Source organism: Canis lupus, chromosome 1, assembly GCF_003254725.2.
Source record: "Canis lupus dingo isolate Sandy chromosome 1, ASM325472v2, whole genome shotgun sequence".
Lineage (NCBI taxonomy): Eukaryota > Metazoa > Chordata > Mammalia > Carnivora > Canidae > Canis > Canis lupus.
In genome coordinates, this window is record NC_064243.1 from 83,449,818 (window position 1) to 83,476,643 (window position 26,826).

Genomic DNA, 26,826 nt, shown 5'->3' on the forward strand with positions numbered 1-26,826 from the left:
CCTTGCTCCAGAGGAGAGGCCATGTAGAGGAAATATCAAATGTCCATCTGGAGTCTGAAAATATCACTTCTCTTGTTGGTCCCTTCTGGTGCCTCCCTGAGTATTGTAGATTCCAAGATTAAATGAGCTAGCACTGTATCTTAATGTAGGTTAGGTTGATTTTAAGAGAAAATAAATTGAGTTAAGTACAATGAAGCATTGTTCATGCTATGATATGTATAAGATAGTGTGGGGAACATAAAAGGGAATAAGTCCGTTTCACTTGGAAAAGCATTTCTTAGACATTAGATTTTTTTTTAATTACAAAAGAGTTTTTAAAAAGACAACAAATGGCCTGTGATCTGTGTTCCCTTTCACCCCCAATCAGACAGCCCTCTGGATGTTAAAAAAAAAAAAAAATCATGCACACATGTAGAATTTTTTTTTTTTTAATTAAGGAATACCTCTATTATTATGCCTTCTCAGAGATTCCCCAGAGAGAGAAGCTGTTCTCTGGAAGACCTAAGAAGCCCCAATATAGCCTCACTTTCAGTGAGGGGAAGGGTTAATTCACATATAGCTTTGTTGGAGGATTTGTTTTTGGACATTTCTGTGCTAGTGGCCATCATCACTTCAGGCCTGAGATTTTAAGTAAAATCTGCTTATATTTTAGGATGAGGTACATATTGAGCCTGAGACCAAATATATATATGTTGTATATATTAAAAATATATGTTTATATTTTTTATATTATATAAAAAACACCCAGCTTTCTAGCTGCCGTGATGGCTGCAGAAATGGCATAATCTCCACTGTCAACCACTACCCATGAGAGTTTGCTGCTCCAAGTGGCAGAAGCCAGCACACCAGGCATTTGTCCTCAGTAGATTTGGACCATTGAATTAAAACCGACAGACTTTTGGTTTCTAATCATTCTCTGTTGTCCTGAACACTGGGGCCTCTTCCATGTATGTTTCAGAGTATACTGAAAAGGCTACCATTATGAGGTAGAGGGAAAAAAGTAACATTAGAAGTTGGGACTTGTTTGAAACTCTTGGAATTTAAGCCTGCGTTTCTTTTCCTGTAGTTTTGAGATAAGATACTCGAGTTACAGGAGCAGAGTTTTCATGTTCTTGTTATGGCACTGGTTTCCTGTTTACACCTTTGAAGGGAAAATTGTATTCGTGGATTCCTGAAGTTCTAATTTAGGTGTGTTCATTTTGTTGTTCTTTCAGTAATTATTGGGTTGGGCCCTGGGGCAACAGAAACGACTGGCATGGGGCCTATGGGCGCTCAAGTCTAGTGGGGAAAGTGGACCTAGAGAAGTCATTCATTTTCAGTGTGAGAGGTCCCAGGGAGAAGATTTGGAGGTCAAGAAGTATTTTTCTCTGGAAAAAAAAAAAAAAAATCAAAGTTAAGTTCCCTGGCCACCCACCAAAAGCTAATTTTTTCTTTTTGATATACCAATAATAATAGCTAAGCTTTATAGATCCTTTAATAAGTCCCAGGGAGAATTCTAAGCCTTTAATTTATCTACTCCTTTCAACAGTGCTGTTATTACTATTATCTCTATTTTTAATATATGAGCAAACAGGCATGAAGAAATTAATTTGCTCAAGTAGTCCTACCAGTCAGACATCTAGTCTTGTAAAGAAATGAATGGCAGCACAGCCTGCTTAATTTGTGGATTGAGGCTCCTGTCTTAGGGACCCTTTCTGGAGCTCATTTGAATAGTTGATTGGTGCACATGGAAGTGAAATGATATCATTTCATTATCTGTTTCCTTCTTTTTATTCCAAGTTCCAGCAGAGGAAAAAAACCTTGTCTTGCCTGCCATAGAATTCCCAGCATGTAGCAAGGAGACCTATAAAATATATCGGTTGAGTGAATTCAGAATGAAGAGCCCTTTGAGACCATACCAATTCCCTTTGGCACTTTTCTCAGCGCTTTGCAAAAATTAGGTACTTAATAAATGTTTGCAGGGTGAGTAAATGAAATTGTTGGTTTTTGAAGAAGGGACAGGGCTTACTGATTCGAAAAGATTATGTCATTTCTTGTAATAAGTAGATTTTGAGTTCACTTTGTTTAGTTCATTCCAAGTTCTGTGACTCTGAACTTTTCAAGTTTGTATGTTTTTAGTGACAATTTAGCAAATGTCTTTTAAAAAGCTACTGACTATGCAAAAGGGATGAGAGGTAGAATGATTATAAGATGATCTGAGCTTGATTTGGGAAGTTTTCCTTGTTAGATATGGTCAAAATGCACAGGAACCCATCAGTTAATGCCACCCCTGCCCCTAAGCTTCCTTTTTGCTTAACAACATCTGGATTCTGGTTATATGTGGTTCTATTCAGCAGTCAACACTTATATTTAGGGTTGGTGAATATTGAACAAAATCTATGAGTTTAACATTAAAGTATCCAGAGAGGATTCTATAAATGCCTCGTTTTTAATTGTGGGAGAAGAAAACTTTTCCTCTGCTCTCTTAAGTTTGATGGCTGGGTCTGTGAAATAAACTAACAGAAGAAAGGATATAAATATTCATTTTTTAATATTATGGTCATGGCAATATCACAGGAAAACAAATGTAAATATCCCCAAAGTGGTGATATTCGGGAATTTACATACCATCTTAATAGGGGGAATGTCGGGGGACATAGCCAGCAATTTAGAAGAGAGCAAATGATTTTTAGAAAAGATGAATGGGCTCTTAGAAGAAAAGATGGGAGATATGATAGTTTGTGACAAGGTTTGTCTGGGTGTGGTGTTGACTTCTACTCCCTTCTCTTGAGATAAGAGTCAATCCTTTCCGGTTAATGAAATTCCCAGGGATTTATGACAATTGAATTCCTTTTGGAAGATCTGTCTTTAGACAGATAAAGAGAGTTCAGAGAAAGCCTCTCACTGCATTTGCTGTTTTTCAAGAGCCTACGGCTCAAAATAAACTATACACCAAAGCAGCATGTTTTAGGGTGGCACGTCCTGAACATCTGGGACCAGCAGACAGCATGATAATGAGGCTGCACAGCTGGATTTGTAATCCATTGTCTGGTGCAGTGCATTTCCTGCAACTCTAGGATGAGAATAGGTGTCAGAGTGAGATGGGAACTGCACTAACATGGGGTTTGCAAAAGTCCCTTTATAGATTCCTGTTCACCACCCCTTGGTCACTGCTGTAATATGTGTGTTTATCAAGTTATATCTGTACTTATATTTTCATACCGTACAGAGCTAAAATGTTTTCATATTAGGAGAAGCCCAAACCCAACAGTTGGGGCCTGTTGTAGATCCAGTGTCCTCTGCTTCTGGACTTACTACAGCTCATGGAAGAGCTTGGCTGTGACTTGAGTTTTGTACAGTGGGAGAGGATTTATTAAGAGGATGAGCAAGTACCAATGTCCCACCTGGGTTCAGGCATGGCTGTAGGTTGTGCAAATCGAAGCAGCACGATCCATCATAAGCCATGCTTACAGAATGTGTATCAGATTGTCTTAAGGAGGTAAACTGGGGCAAGCCCTAATGACCAGAGATCGAATTTATTCCAGAGGAACAAAAGAATTGCAATTCAGGAAAACACTGTAGCAAGCTACAACGTGAGTCCATTGAAGGCCCCGGGGTGGCTTATAATTATGGGCAAGGTGTGCAAAGAGGGGAAAGTACAGCTGTGAATTCATTGGCTTGAGGATGGGGAAAGATTCTTGGCAGATATTCATTGATCAAGAGGTAAGTCTCAGTCTTCTGTAGGAAATCAGTGTTTCAGTTTTTAAGTTCTGTTCCTCTGAGGGTACATGTGTAAGATTCTACTTTTTATATCCTCCAGGTCCATTTTAGATTAAAATCCTTTCACAGAATCTTGCTGAGGTTCTAGCTTCCATGAAATCTTAGCCTATGTGGTACTTTATGAGGTAGAATTTTGAACTTTGAGAGCTTGAAATTCACTCAGTAGGACTATGGTAAAGATTTTAAGGTGACTTTTAGCAGAATTAAGGGAATGCTTTAGTTATGACATTACTTCCTTCCTAGAGTTTCATACATTTATGGACATTTTGCTGAAAATAAGATTATGGATCTATTAACTTTGTGAATATTTTTGTGTTCACATTTGGCTTATTTGTGTCTATGTTGTCTGTGATAGAAGTCAATAAATGCTTAGCCTATTTGGGGGTTCGTCTTGGCATTTTAATTCATCTCCATGATATTTAAATATATTTTGCCTACCTGAACTACTGTGGTTACATTGCTTTCTCAATTATAATATAAAAATAACGACGCTTTTTCTTCAGTCCCAGAAATCCTGGATTGAAGGAGTGTTCAACAAGAGAGAATGTAACAAAATCATACCTAGCTCAAAAGACCCTCACAGGTACAATTTTTAATTATATTTTTCATTTTGAGGACTGTTTATAGAAACTTAGAGGTGATTTGTCTAGAGGATTTAATAATATCTGTGATATTAGCATTTATTTACTTTTATTTTTATTTAAGATCTTTTTATTTGAGAGAGAGAGAGAGATCATGAGCAGGGGGAAGGGGCAGAGGGAGAGAGAGAGAGAGAAGCAGATTCTTCTGCTGAGCAGGGATCCCATTGGACCCAGGGCTCCATCCCAGGAATCCGAGATCATGACCTGAGCCAAGGGCAGATACCCAACCAACTGAGACACCCAGGCCCCCTAGCACTTATTTATTTTTAATATTTCTTTCTTTGTCTTTATAAAAATAATACGATTATTGTAGACAACCTGCTAAGATCAAGAATCTTGTCAGTTTCGTACCTTACTCTAACCCCGGTGCCTTGGACAGTGACTGCTGCATAGTGGGCTCCTGAAAAACATCTGTTGAATGATCTAATGAAGTATAAAGAAGAAAAAATTTATCATAATGACATCACCCTGATGGAGCCACTGTTACTAGTGTGGTAGATTTCATTTCTTTAATGCTCCTGTTTCTCTTAGTGGGAGAATAGAAATTAGGGAGTATTATGCTAAGTAAAATAAGTCAGAGAAAGACAAATACCATGTGATTTCACTCATATGTCAAATTTAAGAAACAAAACAAATGAGCAAAGGAAAAAAAAATGAGAGTGAGACAAACCAAGAAACAGATTCTTAACTATAGAGAACACACAGGTGGTTACCAGAGCGGAGGTGGGCAGGGGATGGGTGACACAGGTAAAGGGGATTAAGAGTACTCTTGTCATGATGGCACTGAGCACTGTACAGAATTGTTGAATAATTATATTGTACACCTGAAGCTAATATGATGTATGTTAACTATACTGGGATTAAAATTTAAAAACTTAATTAAAAAAGAAATTGGAGAAATATCTAGTGCTGCATCCATTCTACCACTCCATTCTCTGCAACTTCTGAACATCGCATATTCAAAATATTGTGGATTGTTCCTTACTGCCAACTCAAGCGTTTATGGAAAACAGTGACAATAGAGACAATTTTGGATATTTCAGGACACTGTGCTCAGATTATGTGGACAGTCCATGTTTTCCCCAAAGGCTTTTTCGCTTGAGCTGATAATGGACAGCAGAATGGAATGATCTGAGTTTGACTGCTCTCAGTTGCTGAGAACTCTTTGGAAGTTCTACTCTTGGAACAAAGTTCAAAACAGCAGCCAGTGAAAGATAGGAGAATAAAAGGCTATGGAAAATTCCTCAGGGTAATTGGGTTCATGAAATTAAGATTGGGTGGCATTGCCCTTGGAGAGTAGAAATTAAAAGGAAAGGAAAAATAGAAGAGCAGTATTTTAATTAGGAGGACTGCTCTATTTTTAGATTTTTTTTTTTTTTTTTAGCATTTGGTCTTATATTGATTTAAAGTTTAGAAGTCACAGTTGTAAGCTAATGAAGGGTAGCATGGTGAGGCCACTGAAATTCTTGTTCTTTGGGGATGACTAAAACAGTGTTTCTTGCCTTTGTTAAATATTTACTAGCCCCACCCTCAGTGAATTACCTGGGGTTTGTAAGCTCCATGATTGGAAGTTCTCATTTTACCCATTTATAATATGTTTACAGAATGGCAAGATAAACTTGTTTTTTCCCTTCATCTTTTATGATCTCTTTTAATGTGATGGTGGTTACAATGGCTGGCTGAGCTCAGGCAGCTCCTTCTGCTTCTGTAAAAGGAAAGTCATCTTTATAATCATCTTGAACCTGATAAAATCTGATAACCTATAGGCCATTAGCCCACAGACTCAAGAAGAATATCAATGATTATAATTCCATGTTACGAAATGGTCCAAGATCTACTTATTTCATGGAAAAAAGCAGTCTCTAGTTTTATGGGATTGTGAAAAAAAATGAATGGATGATTATGGATCTTCCTATGCCAGCCTTTTTCTGAGATCTCAGTAAGAATCTCAAAACTGTAGCTTTTATGAAGTTTTCTTCCTGATGGTGAACAAAAAAAGGTAGTAGTTCATGTTTTTAAATTTAGATAAAGTTGATCCTTTGCTGATAATTTTTGTAGTTTCTAATAAGAAACTAATTGGATAGACTTGATTACAATATCTTTTTCCTTATTTTGAATTTGTTGTTGAAATGAAGCTTCTGAGAAAAGACAATCCCAAAGGGCTAGGACCGGAAGAAGTGAAAGGCCCAAGTATTTGTTTCTGAACCCTAATTCTGTGAATACTCTTTTCTTTAATTGTTTTAACTAGTATTCTCTTCTAGTTAAAACTTCTTTATACCTAAAATATGATCTTTGATGATCACAACGATCCCCCAACTTCAGAAGTTTCTTTTGAATCATAAAAAGAAAGATTAATGAGGATAATACTTATAATCATACCAACTGTCTTTTGATTTGATGTTTTATGGTTTTAAAATGATTTGTATATAAACATATAAATATACAATAGTTATTAATAATTATATATAAATTATATAAAATTCATATACAATGCATAAATAATATATCATTATATACCCATATTTATATAATTGTGTGTTTATATATTATATATTTATAAATATATAAATGTTTTTTCTTTATTCTCAGAATTCTAAGATTCTCTTATCTTCATGGTATAATGACATAGTATAATGACCATGATAGTCACCATTATTATATATACTGCAATGTACCACTGTAAGACACATTACACACATCATCTCAGGTAATCCTCTTAATAGCCCTTTAGGCCAGATATTACTTTCAGATGTGAAAACCAGTGCTTAGAGAAATTGTTAAATCAATGAGATTTCAATCCAGGTATTTAGGTTCCAAATTCAGCATTCTGTTAATTAGGTCATGGTTGCTGCAGTGTAATTATATTTGGGAAATGACATATTGGAGAAATATTTGGGGAATGATCTATGAGTACTCAGCAAACCCTGATTTTTAGACCAGGGAAAATAATAGATATTTATGGTATAAACATTAAATATGCTTTCAATATATCATTTACCTAACAGAGGTTTTGTGTTTTTAATTTAGATGTACTACAGGATGCCAGGTCTGCCATAATTTAATCAGGTAAGACAGACAAATAAAATTTCTTTTAATATTTAGACACTCTGATTAAAATTTTTTGGGACAGTTTTCTCACATCTTGAATGGATTCAATGTAGGGACTTTATTGGTGCATCCTATTTACCTTTCCAAAGGAAGTTTTAAAACAGAAATGTGGGATTTTTTTTTTTTTGAAGGAGAACAATTATTTGAATGCAATAGATAGATTACTTGATTTACTGAGACATGTAAGTGGCAAGGGCCTTTAGCAAGAACTTCTACCAGTTGAAATACTTGTATAGCATTACATGTTCATTTGACCTTGTTATATTTTATTTGTCTTTTAAATTTTTTTTTTTTTGAGAGAGAGAGAGAGAGCAAGAGAGTGAGACTGGGAGAGGGTGGCAGACAGTGGGGCAGAGGGAGAGGGAGAGAGAATTTTAAGCAGGCTCCATGCTCAGTGTGGAGCCCAACATGGGGCTCAATCTTACAACCCTGAGTCATGACCTGACTGAAATCATGAGCTGAACATTTAACTAAGCCACCCAGGTGCCCTTATATTTTAATTGGATAATTAAGATGGTTTGTTCACATACAGCATTGTATTTGATCTATGATTTGAGAGTGATATTCGCTCATGTCAAGCTCTAATTCTGACAGCAGTTTTGATGTGTATGTGTGTGTTTCTCCAATACTGCCAGGTAATTAACTAAATCTCTGGGTATATAGTAGCAGATGCTATAGGTTAAGAGCTCAGTCCTACAAGACTACCTTTCCTTCTTGCACTTTGGGTGCCAACCACAAGTCCACATTGTCCCCTGTGCTCACTGTTGTCCCACGTTGTCCCCTGGCTCAACTGCTGAGCCACCCAGGCGTCCCTGGACATGGAAATTTAAAAAAAAAAATTGGGGGGGGGGGTAATTGGTTTATTCTATGGGATCATTGTGCCATAACTTAATGAAATGACCTGGTAGAAACTGGAATAAAACTATGTTAACTCAGATCAAATGGATTAGCTAGAAAAATACTTAAAGTGGGTTCAGACTGAAGAACAGTCATGTGGAAGGTTAGTTATTTATCTCATCAAGTATGAATTATGGTTGCCTCCATTCATGTTCTGTTTAGAAAAGGCCACAGTGAAATGCATCATTCAGTTTGTGAATAAATGTTTTTCCATTTTGAAGACTGATCTTCATTCTGAAAGATGACTAAGTGATACATTTCTCTCTAGCAGATTCCTATTTTGTATATTGTGTACATTTGAGATTATTTCGCTACTCTTTGGTTCAAGAGCCCCTCTAGTGATGCCTGAGCCTGGGTGACTCAGAGGTTGAGCATCTGCTTTTGGCTTAGGGAGTGATCCCGTGGTCCTGGGATCGAGTCTCACATCAGGCTCCCCGCGAGGAGCCTGCTTCTCCCTCTGCCTATGTCTCTGCCTCTTTCTGTGTCTTTCATGAATAAATAAATAAAATCTTTTTTTTAAAGCCCCTCTATATAGAATTCTAAAATGATCCTCTGATTTCTTGTTGTCATCCTGTTTCCTTGCTTATCTGAACCTCATAACCTCTATGTGTTTTTATGTTGCTTTTCACATATACACACACAAAAACCCTGAATCACTTATAAAACTGAATTTCCTCTTTGTATATAATAGGTATATGATCTAATGTATTTGATGCAAATAATTTCCTTGGTCTGCAGATGTGTAGTTTTTCATTGCTACAAGTTTTAAAGTTCCATATGCTCAAATTTTAATTTTTCCTTCTGATTTTTTCTAATTCACGAAACATGAGTTTATTGTCCTTTCACCAATATGATTATTACTATGTCTTGTTAGTTTTTATATAGTTCTGGCTTCAAAAAGATTTAACCTTTTAATTGCTTAGTTTATTTTGTTACATAGTGGAAATAATGTCTTTGTATCTGATAGTTTTTAAAACTTTTAATTATTTGCAAGAATATTTATTGAATTTTCCTTCTTTTGTAATTATATCACATATATTAATTTATTATTTATTTATATTTATAATCAAGCCTCATTTATGACTCTTATGTTAATTCTGTTTGCATATAGCTCTGAAGTTAAATCTTTTTTGCATTGATGAATATTCTTTCCTTTTGATGTGCATATTATGTTTTATATGAAGACATTTTCTGACTCTCCTTAAGTGTTTATTGCATGTTAGAGATTTTTAGTTTTTTCTTAACAGCTTTGTTGAGATATAACTGACAAAAAAAACGCACATGTTTAAACTGTACAATTTGATTTTTTTACCATCTTAACCATTTTAAGTGTATCATTCAGTAATGTTAGACATATTTCCGTTGTGGTGCAGCTCATCTTCAGAACTTTTTCATCTTGCAAAAATAAAACTGTGACAATTAAACAATAACTCCCATTGGCCACTCCTCCCAGCCCTTAGCAACCACTCTTCTACCGTCTGTCTCCAAGGATTTAACTACTGTATATACCTCATATAATTGTAATCATACAGCACTTGTTTCATGACTGGCTTATTTCATTTAGCATAATATCTTCAAGGTTTACCCATATTGTAGCATATCACAGGACTACTCCCTTTTTAAGGCTGAATAATATTCCATTATATGTATATGCCACATTTTGTTTATCCATTCATCTGTCAATGGACACTTGGCTACTGTGAATAACACTCTACTTTTAAATATTTATATTTAAATAATAGTGTTTTAAAAAATATTCCCTAAATGATTTTAACATGCAGCTAAGGGAGAGAACCACTTGAGGGTGTTTCTGAACTCAAATGATGGGGCACTTGGGTGCTCAGTCAGATGGGCGTGGGCCTTTGACATCGGGTCATGATCTTGGGGTCATGGGACTAAGCCCTACATTGAGCTTCTTGCTCTGCAGGGAGCCTGCTTCTCTCTCTCCCTGCCACTGTGCCTACTTGTGCACTCTCTCTGTTAAATAAATGCATAAATGCATAAATACATAAAGACATAAATAAATTCTTTAAAAAATGATAAACTCAGAAGATAATCCTAGTGATATAAATCTAATATAAATCTTAATGTGAAGTTCTAAAAATTTGTTCATATATCATTTATATATTACCCTAAGAAATGTAGAAACATTACAGCTATTTTCTATTTTGACATTGTTAGTTTTCTATTCTGAAACTGGTTTTCATCCCATCTTTAAGGTGTCACTGTGGTCGATTGATTGGAGACCATCATGGGCTAGATTATTCCTGGACCATCTCAACTGCCAATGATAATGAAAATGAGCAATGGTCTGTTGAAAAGCACACGACGAAAAGCCCGACAGATACGTTTGGCACTATTAATTTTCAAGATGGAGAGCATACCCACCACTCCAAGGTTTGCTAATAGCTCACATTATTTTTGCTAGTTTTTTTTTATTTATTTTTTATTTTTGCTAGTTTTTAACAGAAGATAACCTCCAAATGTTTCTCCAAATTGTATCTCCAAGTGTAGATGATCAGATGACTGGAACCTGACCCTTCTCTTTCCTTTCTGTCTGAGAGACTTTGTACGTTTCGCAGGTGTGGTGTGGCCAGCTCTTAATTTGATGTCCTTTAGCAAGCTTATGCCTTCTCTGTAGGAGAAGTTGAGACAGTTGCCAAAGGGCTGCCCTTTTCTTAAGGAATGGAGAAAAGTTACTGCCAAAGAGATGGTTTTAGCTGAAGCATGGCCATACCAATTACTAGTAACTTGTGGCTGTTCATGCCTGCTGTGTCCTTGTGAGAGGGAATGCAGGAATTAGGTTTTCTAGGCCAATTTTTCTCCTGTCCCTAATATGATAATGTTTCATGTAATTTGCATAGTACAGACAGGTCAGCTATCTTGCAGAAGTTTTTTCTTGAGCTTGTTGATCACCTGCTGCATTTTTAGAGGCAGATTTCCCTGGAGAAACTGCAGGGTGTGTCCACCTCAGGAAAGCCTCAAATCAGCTTTACCTTGGAGGGTGACCATCAGTTGGATGGATTTGAAACAACAGTTCTTAATAATGTAGTCATAATCAAGTTTCATAATATAGTTTTACCATAATATACATTTCCAATTCTTAATCCTCTTGCATTTAGCTTTGTGCATAGATGTTTTCTTTAGCTGGTGAGAAAATTGCCTTTATTCTTCTCTGTGATCCTTTTTGGAAGCAACTCTTCTAGAACCCTGTATGTAATCTTCCCCTTTAGCTTTAGTCTTCTTCCTTTTGCTTTTATTTTTATTTGTAATCATCTTCATTTCCTCATTGTTTCATCCATTTGACAAATATTTATGAGGTGCTCATACTTTGCTGTGTCCCAAAGAGCATACATTCCATGTATTAACATTGCTTACAGTCTAGTGAGGGAAACAGAAAATAAATATACACTTACTACAGGTGGAGGCAGGGGCAGGGAATGCTCTGGATGGACATACAGGGTTCTTCAAGAAAATGGAAAGGGTAACTCCTGTTTTTCTGGGGCAATGTGTGTGTGTGTGTGTGTGTGTGTGTGTTTGTGTGAAGGAAGCCATCTGAAAGTAGGGACCCCTAAGCTGAGATCAGAAAGGTGAGTGAGGTGTTTGGTAAGAACACTTTGGGCTTGTGGGAAGGCCAAGGGAGAATATGGTGCATATAGAACAGAAAATATGGTTCAACAGATCTCCTGATCACTAATAGGTTTTATACTTAGCGTTAGATTGCCATTACATCCTGAGTACCTGAGTGCATTTTACTTGGTTTCTCAGAAGAGAAGAAACTATCCCTTTATATTTAAGCCCAGAATTGTTCTTCATGTTTACGGTGAGAGGAGCTGTGAGAGTTGGTTACTTATCTCCCTCTGCTTTCCCATACCTGGTTTTATCCCTCCCACCTCATTCTACAAAGGATTTGAGGAGAATTCAGGCCAGTTAAGAATCTGCCTGAGTTAGTTATAAAGGAGGGGGTGGGGGAAAGAAAGTCATTAACCTTTAGCACCATTTTGGGTTGGCCTTTGGAAGAAAAGATTAGTACTGATCATTTAGTTGATCAAGGTTGTTTATCTGAAATCTCAGAGTATCTGCTAGGAGTAGAAGGCTTCTAGATGAAAGAAAGAGGCACCCAGGAGAAAGAGGTGAACTAGGTGAGCCACATCAGAGCTGCCTCCTGCCTTTGTTCACCATGCAGAGCAACACAGACCATTTCACAAAGGTCAACTTTTATTTTTTCCCCTCCTACCTGAATATGTAGGAAAGCCATAGCAACTCATTTCTCTCACTGACCAAGTGAATCCTGATCATCTTTAGGTTCTAATACCTACTGTGATGACTGTACCAACTCAATGTTCAGGAATTCTAACATTTAGTAATTTTAGTAATTAAAGTAACATTTTAGTAACATTTATGATTGTGTTTTAAGAATTTCAAAGATGAACAGACAATTTTTTTAAGTCACTATCACATTCTGGAAGATAAGGCAATAATTCTCTCTGCATATGTCTGAAGAGCAGCGCCTGTGATTCTTTTTGGTTTTCTAATTCATGGTTTCTTATAACCCTTATCCAGGCAAAGCTGACTTAATCTTAGTGTTGTTTGGCTATGCTTGAGGCTCGCAAACTCATCTCAATATGATTTTAACAGTCTGAATGTGGCTGCATCTGTTGGAAAAAGAGAGCCAGCTATAATCTTAGGAAGAACACAAAATGATTCCAGTCTAACCTGCTGATTAGAATTTCTCTCTTCTTTTGGTTACAATTACTAAAAATATGACTCTTGTGAAAAGTATTTGTTTTAGAAAAAGATGTTTTTGGAGGGATAATTGTATATAAAGGGACTGGTTAGAATGTAAAATTTACAGTAAAATAAATATACATGCTTCTGGATTATAATTTAAATTGTGGAAATACATGAATAGTCAAGTAAATTAAGTCATAGGATGTATGAAAAAAACCCATTTTACCTATTTCTAAAAGCATTTTTTCTTTTAAATGGGTTTCTTGAAGTAGCGCTTTTTGCCAGTTTGAAGTATTCCTGCCTCATCTCAGACCTTCTAGAGAACATTGGTGGGCCAACCCTGAAAGCCAGAGGAAGCCTTCCTACCGTGACTTGTAATTCCCAGAAGGAACTTACGGGGGTGTGGGATCCTTTCAAAGTAAATGTTTCCATTATACAAAGATGAACTTTTAAAGAAATCTCAGACACTTCCTTTTAAGTTTTGGCTATTTCAGCTGCCCTGCTGTGTGCTCATTGTTACTGGCATATAGTTTTTCCTATTTTATGTACATGTGTATATGCATATCTTCCAGTATATTAGGACTTCTTATGATACCAAGTTGGATCATCTGTTACATTTAATGTTGAAAGAGTGGAAGATGGAATTGCCAAAGCTGGTGATCTCTGTCCATGGGGGCATCCAGAACTTCAAGATGCCCTCCAAACTTAAAGAGATCTTCAGCCAAGGTTTGGTCAAAGCTGCAGAGACAACAGGAGCATGGATAATAACGGAAGGCATTAATACTGGTAAAGTGCACTCCCTGCCTCAGATTCTTTCGTTTTTTTAAATTCCCTCTTTTAACTCAATCAGGCAGTATGGCACCTAATCTCTGCTCTACAGTGCTCCCAGGAGACATGGTGGCATGAGAAAGATGAAAAGCGTAGTAACTAGAAAAAACCCCAGAAGAATCATAGACTTTCCTGGAATGTGTTTTTATCATTGTTAAAACATGCTATTTTAATACAACTTTGAGTAAACTTCTGGCAAAGAAAATAGTCTTTTCATGAATTTTAGACTATGGTGAGGTTTGAAAGGACATGGAATCCATGCAAGTATGGACAGTGTGGGCTTGGGTGTGAACTAAACTCGCTAGGGTCAAGTCAATAGCAAAAATACAGCTGAGAAAATTTGAAGATATAATTGGCTTTATTAAGCAATTCATGAATTAGGCAGCATTCCATATAGTAAGTAAAGAGAAGTTGTACAAAATGGAAGGCCTTTATAGGAAGGAGGGTGGGGCAAGGAAGTTATTAGCAAAAGAAAAGGGAGGATTGTTCCAGGCAAGATCACCTTCCCTTAAGGGGAATGACAGGGGGTCTAATCATCTTCCTTTGTGGATGGGGAGAGCCTTGTGATAGATTATCTCTCCTTGGTGCTGATCAGAAAATTTCTAATTGAGTGATTAAGACTGCATTCTGGGGGAGGTTGGAACTGCAGTTAGGTTAGGTTAGGTATTAAGCCCCAATTTGATAACTTTGCTTAAGTGATTCCATTTTGGGCTGTGGTTTCCCTTTTAAACAACACATGCTTTATTTCACTTACCACTTTTTTGTGAGTTTTTTTTTTTTTAACATTTTAGGTTAGGACCAATTAAGGAACATATATAATAGTGTGAAAACTATTGAAATACTTAATATAAACAAAAGAAATAAGAAATGAGACCTACTTGAAGCTTTCTTAAACAATAATCAGGGTCTGACCCCATTCAACCACAAACCCTTGGCATCCGCATGCTCAGGGTGGGACATCTGGACCATCAGCTTCACCTCATTACTCAATTCTTGTCTGTACAATGGATTAAATAAAGTTAAAGTTTCTACTTAAAGTGTAAATACATGTAAAACCCTTTAAAAAGCTACTTGTGCATTGTAAGAGTTTGGTCAGTGCTGGCTATTATTATTATTGTTGCTATTATTAATTCCAAAAGGGCAAATAGGAATGCATTAGTTTTGGAATGTTTATGTATATAAAGCTATTAAATTAATTTACTTCAATGAAGCAAGGGGCATATCCACAGGATGTTTTGTTGGGGCAGTAGAGAAGGTTAGAGGAAAAACAAAATAGAGCATTCATGTTGGCCTTGAGGACTTTCTGGTCAGTCAAAAATAGGGGCAGAACTGAGGTTGTAAGCAAAAATTGCCCAAAGGGAGAGGAGAATTTTTCAGGTAAAGAGGTCAGAGAGGAGAAAGAGGTGTTTAAAGAGAGTAGAGGAAGCAAAGATATCAGAAATTCATTCCACTGTGCCAGTAACTTTCCCTAAGAATAGCCCTTTACATATTTCTGCCCATTTGTCTCTTTCTAGCAGTCACGGTGTTTTGCATGATTTTTGTGTTAAAGTTTCATCTCTAAACTGATTGCTCATAGGCGTGTCCAAACACGTTGGGGATGCCCTGAAAGCCCATTCCTTCCAGTCCTTGAGAAAAATCTGGACAGTTGGAATCCCTCCTTGGGGTGTCATTGAGAACCAGAGAGATCTTATTGGAAAAGATGTAAGTAGACAACCTGTTCACAGCAAAAAGAAATGAATGTGTGTCCAATTGCCAATTCAGCACTATACCTGGGTATCTAAAAGACATCTTGAATGTAATATAACCCAAATCAACTTTTGTCTTTCCACTTGCCTTATCTTAGAAAATGATGATCCCATTCTTGCAGTTGTTCAAGCCAAAAACATTAGACTCATCCTGGAATGATCTCTGTCTCACACTGCAAACCTAATCCATCAGTAAATTATCTCAGCTTTACTTGAAATATAAAAATATATCCAGAATCTGACCTTTTGTCATTACCCCCACCGTTACTGAGCAGGTCCAAGACACCATTTTGTGTCACCTGGATGACTATAGAAATAGCCTTCCCATTTCTCACCCTTGTCACTTCTTCTAATATAAGCTCAATACAGTAGCGAGAATGATTCTTCTAAAATATAAATCAGATCATGCTACTCTCCTATGAAAAACCCTTCAGTGGCTCCTGTCTTGCTCAGAGTAATAGTTCAATTTCTTGTAGCGGTGTGTTTGCGATAAAACAAGGAACATTCGTAATTTGACCCTCCTCTTTCCCTATCTTTTAGGACTCTGCTTTATTCATTCCTGTGTATCGATTCTTTCATCCTGTTTTTCTATAGGGAATGGACTTGTCTAAGACTGTTTATAAGAATAGTGTATATTTCTGATAAAAATCTCAGGTATTACAAAGGGTAGGAAGAGGAAAGATAACCACTATTAATATCTTGGCGTGTATCATTCCAGAATTCTAAGTATGTGTACATATGTATAGTAAAAAAGTTTGTATGAAAAAAGTGGTAAAAGAAACCCACCAATGTGAATCTGTTTTTTTAGCTTAACTTTTTAACAGTTACTTCTCTGTCATTAATATAGACATGTGTATGGTTTACCTTAACTTTCATTTTGAAAAATTTCAAACATATTAAGGAGTAGACAGATTAAAATAGTGAAATCCTATGTACCCATCTCCTAGCTTCAACAGTTATAAGCTCAGGGTTAACTTTGTTTCATCTATCCCTTTATCCATTCCCTACCTCTTCACTCCAATATTTTGAAGCAAATTCCAGACATCAAATAATGTCACTAGTAAATATTTTAACCAATGTTTCTAATTTAGCAATTAATTCACCAGTACTTTGATATTTCTAAATACCAATAAGTAGATATGTCTGAAATATGTGGACAATTAAAAAATGCATAACCACATTGCCATTTTCATATTAACATTTCAAACTAACAATTCCTGAATATCCTGTAAATTGGTAGTTTGATTTAAAAGTATGATCAAATGCAAGTTCTTTTGTGTGTGCAAGTTTATACCATAAGAGATGTGTCCTTCCCTTGTACCATATGATTGTTTTTCTTTTTATGATGTCCTTGCCTAGATTCATGATCTCAACTGAGTTGCAAATGCTGATATTTAATTATAATATTCTTTCTTAAAGGGAAACATTTTCTCATCAACCATTTGGTTTACCTTGTGGTATAGTTGTATGGGAAAGGGCAGAGTAAATGCTTGATTCTTTCTCTTTATTTTCCAATTTTCAAAGCAGTGATTTGTTATTTACCTCCAAGGTGAACAATGAGATTTTTTTTGGTTCCTGAATTGAAATGTATCAAACATAATTTATTTAGTATATTTCAATTCATTATTCTATTCTAGTTATTACTTTTAATTATGCCCAAATTGTCCCATTTTGGCCAGTGGAAATTTTTCAAGTTGTCTTGAGTCCTTTTAACACAATTCTAGTTGTTTTTCATTGCTTCCTTGTGTTTTGGTATGAAAAAAGATTTCCAGGCTAATAATGTATATTTTTTGCTCCTTGAGAAATGACTGATTTCTTTTAGTGGGAAATTGTATTCTGGGGACCAAGAGTGCATTCTGATTTTTAATGCCTGATAATGATCTACTGAACTGTTATACTTTAATAATAATATAATTTAACCTTTCCTCTATTATTGTCCATTTTTACTTGCATAAAAATGATATTAATGTTGTGATAAGATGCTTAAGATGTATTAAATCTATCAATTATTTTCCTTTTTGGTTTCTAGTGTCAGTGTCACACTTAGGAATTAAAAAAGATAACTTTTAGGGACGCCTGGGTGGCTCAGTGGTTGAGCGTCTGCCTTCGGCTCAAGTCATGATCCCAGATCCTGGGATCGAGTCCCACATCAGGCTCCCTGCATGAAGCCTACTTCTCCCTCTGCCTGTCTCTGTGTCTCTCATGAATAAATACATAAAATATTTTTAAAAAGATAACTTTTAAAGACTAGTGTTGGTAAAGTTTATAGTACTTTTCCCATCATTATTTCTTTTTTTTTTTTTAATTTTTTTTTTTATTTATTTATGATAGGCACACAGTGAGAGAGAGAGAGAGGCAGAGACACAGGCAGAGGGAGAAGCAGGCTCCATGCACCGGGAGCCTGACGTGGGATTTGATCCTGGGTCTCCAGGATCGTGCCCTGGGCCAAAGGCAGGCGCTAAACCGCTGCGCCACCCAGGGATCCCATCCCATCATTATTTCTTTTAAGCCTCAGAGGTACCCTCTGCTGTAAGAATTATTATCCTCACTTATACATGAGGAAAGTAAGCCTGAGAAAGGAGACAAGAATTACCTCGAGTTAAAATTAGGAAATAGAAGAGTCTGGACTTAAACTTGTACTCTCTGACTCCAAATACCGTGCTTTTGTCTCTAAAAACAAATAAGAATTGGAGTAGCTTAAGGAAGAATCCACAAGTATCAATAAAGATCTGGATGTAAGTTTTATACTGAATGGATGGATATGTAATCAGTTGGTTGGCTGTTATTCTTCATTTCATTTGGAATACTTGAAAAAAAAGCGATATCACAATATTGTTTTCGAATAGGTCTACTGAAAGGCATATTTTTGGGATAGTGATGTAGTCTGCATATCACTGCACCTCTTTGAATTGTTTTATAATGGTATGAGACAAGATAAGTACAGAAATTAAAAATAAATATTTAGAACCATTTTTAGCAATGTGACAGTGCTGTGATGTCTAAGCATATGGCCAGTGGGCTTATTGTGTTGAGCACAGTGTGTGTGAGAGTTATTGAACTTATGCCATGAGTCTTATGTAGTATGAGACCTCATCCTCATGTAGGATGAGAGAGACCTCATGAGACCTCGTGTAGGATGAGCCAAATGCTGGTTACACATAGGACCACATACTAATCCATCAAAAAATGTGATATTAAAAAACCAAATAGATCCTTCATCACAGATAGCGTGACAAACACTGTTCTAGGTAGTACTTACTAATCTTGGCAGGAGCTCTGTGGTGCTGGACAGGCCTTATGGAGCAATTGAGCCCAGGGAAGAACCTTGAGCTCTGAGCTTCTCATCTTTACTGTCTTTCAGGTGGTATGCCTGTACCAGACTCTGGGCAACCCCCTTAGCAAGCTTACCACACTCAACAGCATGCATTCCCACTTCATCTTGTCTGATGATGGGACTGTGGGCAAGTATGGAAATGAGATGAAGCTCAGGAGGAATCTGGAAAAGTACCTCTCTCTGCAGAAAATACACAGCCGTGAGTACCAGAGGCTCAACCAATAGGGCCTCCCTGGGGGGCTGCTCTGGAAAAAGGCACTCCTTTGTTATCCATAGAGTAGAGACATCCAAGTTGGTCCTTGCCTTAAATGAACAAATGTGAACCCACAGCCAGAAGAAAACAGGATGTGAAGTGGTGTGGAATTGTGCGTGACAGGAGAGAGGAAGAAGTCTTAGAGGACATCATAGTCATCATAGAGGTTTTCTAGAACAGTGGAGACTTTAGCATAGCCCCCAGCTGTTTGTAGGGTGGTATGAGTGAAAGATGCTATTGTGCTTGTGGGGAGTATTGATGCCAGAATGGGAATGACTCAAGAGCAGTAAGGAGGCTGGCCTGAGAAGAGTGGGGCATGAGTTTGATCAGCTAAGATGGCATTTCATGCCCCAGATAGGGAAAGGTTAAAACCAGACAGGGCTTTTAGAAATAGGGACCTTTGAAAGTTTCAGTGTTGTGTGCTGCTTCCAAGGGATGCTTTGAGATAGCCATTTTGGTAGTGTTAAAAAAAAAAAAATTCAGCTGAGTATATGTAAAGATCTTACTGGTCTTATTTAGTGATTCATCAGTTGGGCAGCATCCCATCTGGCAGATGGAGAGGAGTTCCAAGGAGATAGACAGAATAGAAAACTTTTATGGGCAGAAGGAGGTGTGTCAGGGGAGTTATTCTGACAAGGAGTGGATTGTTTTGGGCAAGGTCACCTTCCTTTGGGGGAAGGTGGAGTGGGGGTGGGGGCAGATGACCTCAATAGTGCCAACCAGGTAATTCCAGACTGACTGGTTAAAGGTTACATTCCTGGGAGAGGTTGCAACTGCAATTAGGTAAGGTATTAAATCTTGGTTTGCTGTTGTGGAGCTTAGCACAAGTGACTCTATTTTGGGCTTGTTGTCTCTTTTTTTAACAGTAGTACCTATAGGAGGGAGAAGGGAGGGGAGGTGTGGAAAGGTAGGTGCTGCCTGAAGAAATGGTGACTTTTCATCCAAGGCAGCAGAAAGTGGGCCTCTGCCTCTTTTCATGAGCTAAATCTTCCACAAAATGTTCCCACCCTGGGGGCAGAACACCAGGGAGCCAAAGCCCCTTGAAAGGCTCAAGTCCTCTTCAACTTTTGACTTTTGGCCAGAAGTGCTGAATGTCCTTTGAGTTTTTTTTTACCTTGATCTCCTGAGGCAGACTACTGTCTACTACTACTGTCGATGACCTTGGCCAAGGAAGTTAATATTTGTTGAACAGTTTTCTTAATATAAAAGGGAAGGAATTGTCTACCTTTTGTTGTGAGAATTGAGATAATGTATGCTTGCTGTGCCTAGGATAGTGTTGGGTACATAGTATGCCCTCAGTAAATATCTGTTTCTTTCTTTTATCCTCTTTTGATATAGGCTTAATTTCCTTGTTGGGAGGGTAGGTGTGGGAGGGACCCTTGGAATTGTTGCCAGTCACTTAGAGCTTAGTGTGAATGAAGGTTGGAGGCTTATTTATGTAAGAAAAGGAGAGAGAAGATCAGATATGTGGTCCTCTGTGGAGTAGGTGTGAGTGAGGATAAGGGAGACCCACAGAGGAGAGGAGAGGAAAAGAGAGACGAGGAGAGGACTGGTTAGGGACTGGCTCTGAAGAAGGGTCTCATGGGTGAGGGCTCCCTTAGAGGTCTGAACTATCGATTGCCTGAAATATCCTGTTGCCTCTATTGACCTATGCTCCCACAAAAATTGCTCAGGGGTTTCATACAGCATCAGAATGTGTGCCCCAGGAGAGCAAAATCTTATCTTTTTTATTATAACCCTGCTGATTCTCCATTTGTGGATGTGTGGATACAACCTGAAGCTTGCATATAGCACCAAGTAACACTTCTACTTTCAAAGATCTTGAAACTGAGGATTTATTCGGAGAGTTTCACTTTGTGTGTAAAAGAATGTAGAGTCCATTTCAGTGGATTGGTAACATTATTCTAACAAGAACCAGTATGAAGGAGCAAAAGCAGTAAGGTACCTACACACACACACACACACACACACACACACACACACATACACAGGGAAGGAAGAAAGGAAGGAAAAAGAAGGAGGAGAAGGACAAGGAAGAGAAGAAGAAAGGAAATAGAGGAAAGGAAAGGAGGACAAAAGAGAAAAGCCCCCAATGACCTCAAACTCTTACATATAAAAGCTGATCTTTGTGCCCACAATGCTCACTAGAGAGGTTTTCTACTATATTTGTACTGCTCAAAAAGGATTTATTTGGATGGAATGAAAATAGTTAAATATTTTGTTGATTTCTTTTTTTTTTTTTTTCTTCAGCAAGACTTCTTGGAGTCCCTGTAAAACCCTTGATATTGGCCAAGAGTACTTAGAAAAAAACCCAAAAAATCAAAACCCCCTAAACCCCTGATATCATAAAGTTGCAATAGGAATTCCGGGGTTTCAGCTGTTTGAAATGTGGCCAATGTCAGTTCCTAAGCCCCTAAGAATAGAAAGCACAGGATCAGATGCATGGTATCTCTTCATAATCCAACTGACAGTGGAGAAGAGTGCTTTCCTAGGATGTCTTATTATATGAGCTTTTAATTTGGAGGCATGATATCATATTCTTGCCTAACCCTGGAGGCCAAGAATAAAAGCAGTTGTGTAGTGAGATTTCTCAGCAAGAACTTGACAGTTTTTTTTCCTTTTTAACAAATTTAATTAGCATCAGTAAGATTCTTTTTGTAGAAGACAATCAAATATTTTTATTTTTGTGGGAATTAGTTATTGCTTCAAGAAAGATGTACCCAATAGAAATTGAATTCCCTTTTTACCTTATTGATTCTTTTGTGATGGTAAGAGTGCTATATACTCTCATATTCAGATAAAGCAAAGATAACATATAGGAGAAGGAAGGGTTTTCCATAATCTCCCAATAAAACTAACCATTGTCAACATTTTCATATATATGCTCTCAGAAATTTTCTTTCCTTTTTCAAAAAAGATTTTAATTAATTTATTCATGAAACAGAGGGAGAGAGAGAGAGAGACATAGGCAGAGGGAGAAACAGGCAGGGGAGCCTGATGGAGGACTTGATCCCTAGACCCTGGGATCATGCCTTGAGCCGAAGGCAGATGCTCAACCGCTGAGCTGCACAGGCATCCCTATTAGGAATTTTCTACACACACACAGAGCAATATTTTTTAAAAATGTTGAACACTAGATTTATATAATATCCATGCTTCATTTGTAATCTTCTCTCTGCCAGTAAATATGGGTACATTTCCACATCAGTAAGCCTAGTTTAACACATCTTTCAGGGCTGCATAGTATTTCATTATATAGAGCATAAGAGACTTTCTTACAAAAGTTTTTTCCATCTATGTCATTGTCTCTACTTCTCTTTCTGCTCCTGGCTCTGTCCCTCCGTGCCAGGGGTTTTACACACACATAGTCACCTGGACACCCTAGCCTGTATGTCCAAGCTCTCATCTTCCCCTCCCCTACATCCCAGGGTCATTGTCAAGTATGTCCTGGGGGAGGACATATCTGGGGCATAGGCCCGACAGCTCCTGGAAGCAGGAATTTGGGGGTCTAGGGCAAGTAGGGGAGAGGGCACAGGCTTCTCTCAACCATTGGTCCTGTAGACCCTGCACTGTGAGGGGGTGGCATGGCCAGAGGAGGGTCTGTTAAAGGGCCTGGGATAAAGTCCTCTGATGTCCAGTGTGAGCGTGGTATTGCCTGCCAATTTTACTTCTTTAGAAAAGTAAAATAAAATGTCGATTTAAATATATCAGTACATGTACAGCATAAAAGTTAAGTAAGTTTATAGAATAAACAAGTTCCTCAATTTTTCCCCAAATCTTTCCTTCCCTTCTCCATTATTAATAGTTTGATGTGTACCCTTCCAGAGTTTCTAGTTCTATATATATATATATATAGATAGATAGATAGTGTAGAATGGATATATATACACATAAATATATAAAAATGTATATATATAAAATGTATATATGGATAAGTGTATATATAAAATGTGTATATGTACATATATTTATACACATGCATGGATATGGATATATCTAAATGTATACATGGGTATGTACATATAATAAACATTTATGCACACATATACACATATATCATGCAAGCACATATAAATACCTATACATAATGCAAACATTATATAAAATACATACTCATGTATGTGGTTTTAAAAATATAAAAAGGTGGGCAGCCCAGGTGGCTCAGTGGTTTAGTGCCACCTTCAGCCCAGGGCATGATCCTGGAGACCCGGGATTGAGTCCCACATCGGGCTTCCTGCAAGGAGCCTGCTTCTCTCTCTGCCTGTGTCTCTGCTCTCTCTCTCTCTTGTGTCTCTCATGAATAAATAAATAAAATCTTTAAATAAATGTATAAAAAGGATTATACTATACATATCATTCTGTAACTTTTTCATTCAATATCTTCAAAAAGAAAGACTCCATGGTCTTTCCTTTTTTTTTTTGGTCTTCCTTCTTTAATAAAATGTGTACTCATGATAAGAAATTTAAACAGTGAAAAGTGGAATACATTGAAATGTAAAAGTCTGAAAGTTACCCATTCCATCTTGTTCTTAGACATATCATCATTAGAAGTTGATTAGATTGGCAAAAGTTTGATCATTTCTGGAGATGAGTGATAGTTATATTGGGATCCATATTTTTGGTTTTCAAAATATGCTTGAAGTTTTCCACAATGAAAAGTAGAAATTTCTTGAAGGCTAATTTTTTAAAAACATTTTAAATTAATGAAAATCTTTGGCTACTTTGTTTTAGTATATGTGCTGCCGAAGCGAGCACTTTGGCTACTTTGTTAAATGGGGAAAGCTTGAAGATGCTCTTACCATATTTATGCAACTTTAATTGAAAGTCCAAGCTTCTGGCTTGGTCTTGAACTAAGGAAGCCTGAGTGAGTCAAGGAAGGAAGAGGGGTGAGCATAAGTATTAGGTGTATGGGGTAATTGAAAGACTTGTGTCCAGGAAAGTAACATGGATGACTGGCAATATAGGGTTTCTTTGTAACAGTTTGGTATTGTCTGTCATCCAAAACAGGCTCAAGACAAGGGGTGCCTGTGGTGGGGCTGGTGGTGGAAGGAGGTCCCAATGTCATCCTCGCTGTGTGGGAGATTGTGAGAGACAAAGACCCGGTGGTGGTGTGTGAAGGCACAGGCAGGGCTGCCGACCTCCTGGCCTTTACCCACAAACACATAGCAGATGAAGGGTGAGTGTCTGACTCCTCAGTTTTTAAACCATGGTAACTATTTATTCCTCCATTTTAGTTCTTTAAGCTCTCCATTTATGTGGGCCACATATCTTGGAGGCCAGAGATTGAGACTAGAATTAATTTTTCAGTGATTTTTATATGTATTAGTTAATGCCAGAATGCCCTTCACTGATGTAAGTTGCTGTTTCCATAGCTGAAGAATGGCCTGTCTCTCTCAGGAGCTCTAGAACCCTGTGTGAGCTGGGGTGGGGTGGGGTGGGGGGAAGGGGTAAAAGCACTTTCAAGGTGGGAGTGAGGGAGAAGACCAGAGCTGGACCTAGATCACCTTCGGATTCATTTCCCATTAGTAAAAGGAGCAGGAATTGGGGAAATCAGCATCCTGGCATTAATATACATTGTGTTTATTTAAGGTTTTCTTTAGCCTTTTCAAATAAAAAAGGTGGTTTCTCTCTGGCCATGCATCTATCTAATGTGATTCTTCCAATTTTAAAAGCGTGGTCTTTCTCCTGTGTTAAGTAAATCTAATGCCTGTGAACTAAAATATTGACCCCACCCATTTACTTAATAAACATGTTTTAGAAATCTGTCAGCTCCAGAACCTTGCCCCAGAGTGCATTCTTTCCAGGATCCTGGTAGATCCATCCATGCTTGCTTTCAAATTCAGCCTCCTGCTACCTTGCTTCCCTTTGCTTCCTGCTCACTTGCTCTCAGAGCAGAACTGTGCAAGGAATCCTCTTCAGTAGGGTGGGACACACAGGTTCTCCCCCGCTGAAGTTGCTGGCTCCATCCCTTCTCTGCATTGTGCTGAGTCATGACCATTTATCTCTCTCTCTCAGGGCCCTACGTCCTCAGGTGAAGGAGGAGATCATCTGCATGATTCAGAACGCTTTTAACTTTAGTCTTAAACAGTCCAAGCACCTTTTTCAAATTCTAATGGAGTGTATGGTGCACAGGGATTCTGTGAGTATGATGAGTTGATAACTCAACTGACTTTAAAAACTGATAATTTGTATCAATTGTAATATTTATTTCCACAACTTTTAAAAATAAGGAGTTTTTTTTAAAGTTTTATTTTATTTTTAAAGGAAATCTCTACACCCAACTTGGGGCTCACACTCATGATCCCAAAATCAAGAGTCACAACTCTTCCTTCGGAGCCAGCTAGGTGCTCCCGAAACAAGGAGCTTTTCATTTTAATTTGATTGTATAGAACTCGATAGAACTTGACTGTTAGTTGGGTAAACTTGGCTTTTTATTTCCTCCTCTCCCCACCTCCTCACAATGCTTCAAATTTCAGAGTGCACTTAGGAAAAAAACTTAATATAGCAGTATTACAGAAAGTGACCACATTTAGTGAAGATCACACATAAATATTTTCAGAGGGTAAAAGAGCAGCTCTATGTTTTAAAAGAAGTCTAATCTGCTGGCTTAGATGACTGCGTCATAACATCTCAGTAGATCCTGCAGGTGATCTTTGGGAACGCACTAAACACTGGGGAATACAAGTATATACTCTGGGACAAATGAAGGCCATAAACTATGGTCTGTGAACATAATGTAGATTCAGGAAAAGATTTTAGTGTTTTAGGGTACTTTGACCCAAAGTTTTATCAATGAGTTGGATGAGATGAAGCCAACAATTATAGTAAATATGCAAATATGTCATGATTCACAGTGATCTTTCTAGAATTCAAAGGCTAGACCAAATCATTCAAGATTTTGATAATACTTAAGCACCTGGCCTCAAAAACAAAAACAAAAATAAACAATTGAACAAGCTCAGGCTGGACAAAGCATAGCTAAACATACATGACAAACACTTGGTTTCAGCAGACCTAATAACAAAAAAATAACAACCATGTCTACAATTAACATGTTTTCAGATGTATTTTTTTCACCTTGAAGTAACCCCATGAGTGAGTTCAATATGGCAGTGATCTTTTATTCCAGTTTCAGAGATGCCAAAGCTAGAACCTAGAGAATTTAAGTGATTTGCCCAGAGTCATGTGGTTACAAAATGGTAGAACAGAAATGTGGGGTCAGAGATGAAATCTTGTATGTGGTCTACTGCATTTGATATTTCCCACCAAAACCAATAAGAAATAGGCATCTAGGGGTGCCTGGGTGGCTTAGTCAGTTAAGCTTCTGACTTCGGCTCTAGTCATGATCCTGGGGTCCTGGGGTTGAGCCCTGCAAAGGAGTCTGCTTCTTCCTCTCCTTCTGGCTGCCACTTTGCCTACCTGTGTTCTCTCTCTCTCTCTGTCAAATAAATAAATAAAAAATCTTAAAAAAAAATAAAGAAAGGAATGGGGATCTTAAAGAGATTTGTGTCTTCCTGTTATCAAAGAGAG

At 37.5% G+C, this 26,826-nt stretch overlaps 1 protein-coding gene across 1 annotated transcript in view; it reads left to right on the forward strand.

Annotated features, from left to right (window-relative positions):
- TRPM6 (transient receptor potential cation channel subfamily M member 6) overlaps positions 1–26,826 on the forward strand; it is a 137,159-nt gene that overhangs the window by 20,778 nt on the left and 89,555 nt on the right. Inside the window, exons 2-9 of the mRNA XM_025423303.3 lie at positions 4,263–4,342; positions 7,428–7,466; positions 10,625–10,802; positions 13,709–13,922; positions 15,541–15,665; positions 19,071–19,242; positions 24,304–24,472; positions 25,312–25,435. Coding sequence (XP_025279088.1) covers positions 4,263–4,342; positions 7,428–7,466; positions 10,625–10,802; positions 13,709–13,922; positions 15,541–15,665; positions 19,071–19,242; positions 24,304–24,472; positions 25,312–25,435 — 1,101 coding nt within the window. The remainder of the gene's footprint in view (positions 1–4,262; positions 4,343–7,427; positions 7,467–10,624; positions 10,803–13,708; positions 13,923–15,540; positions 15,666–19,070; positions 19,243–24,303; positions 24,473–25,311; positions 25,436–26,826) is intronic.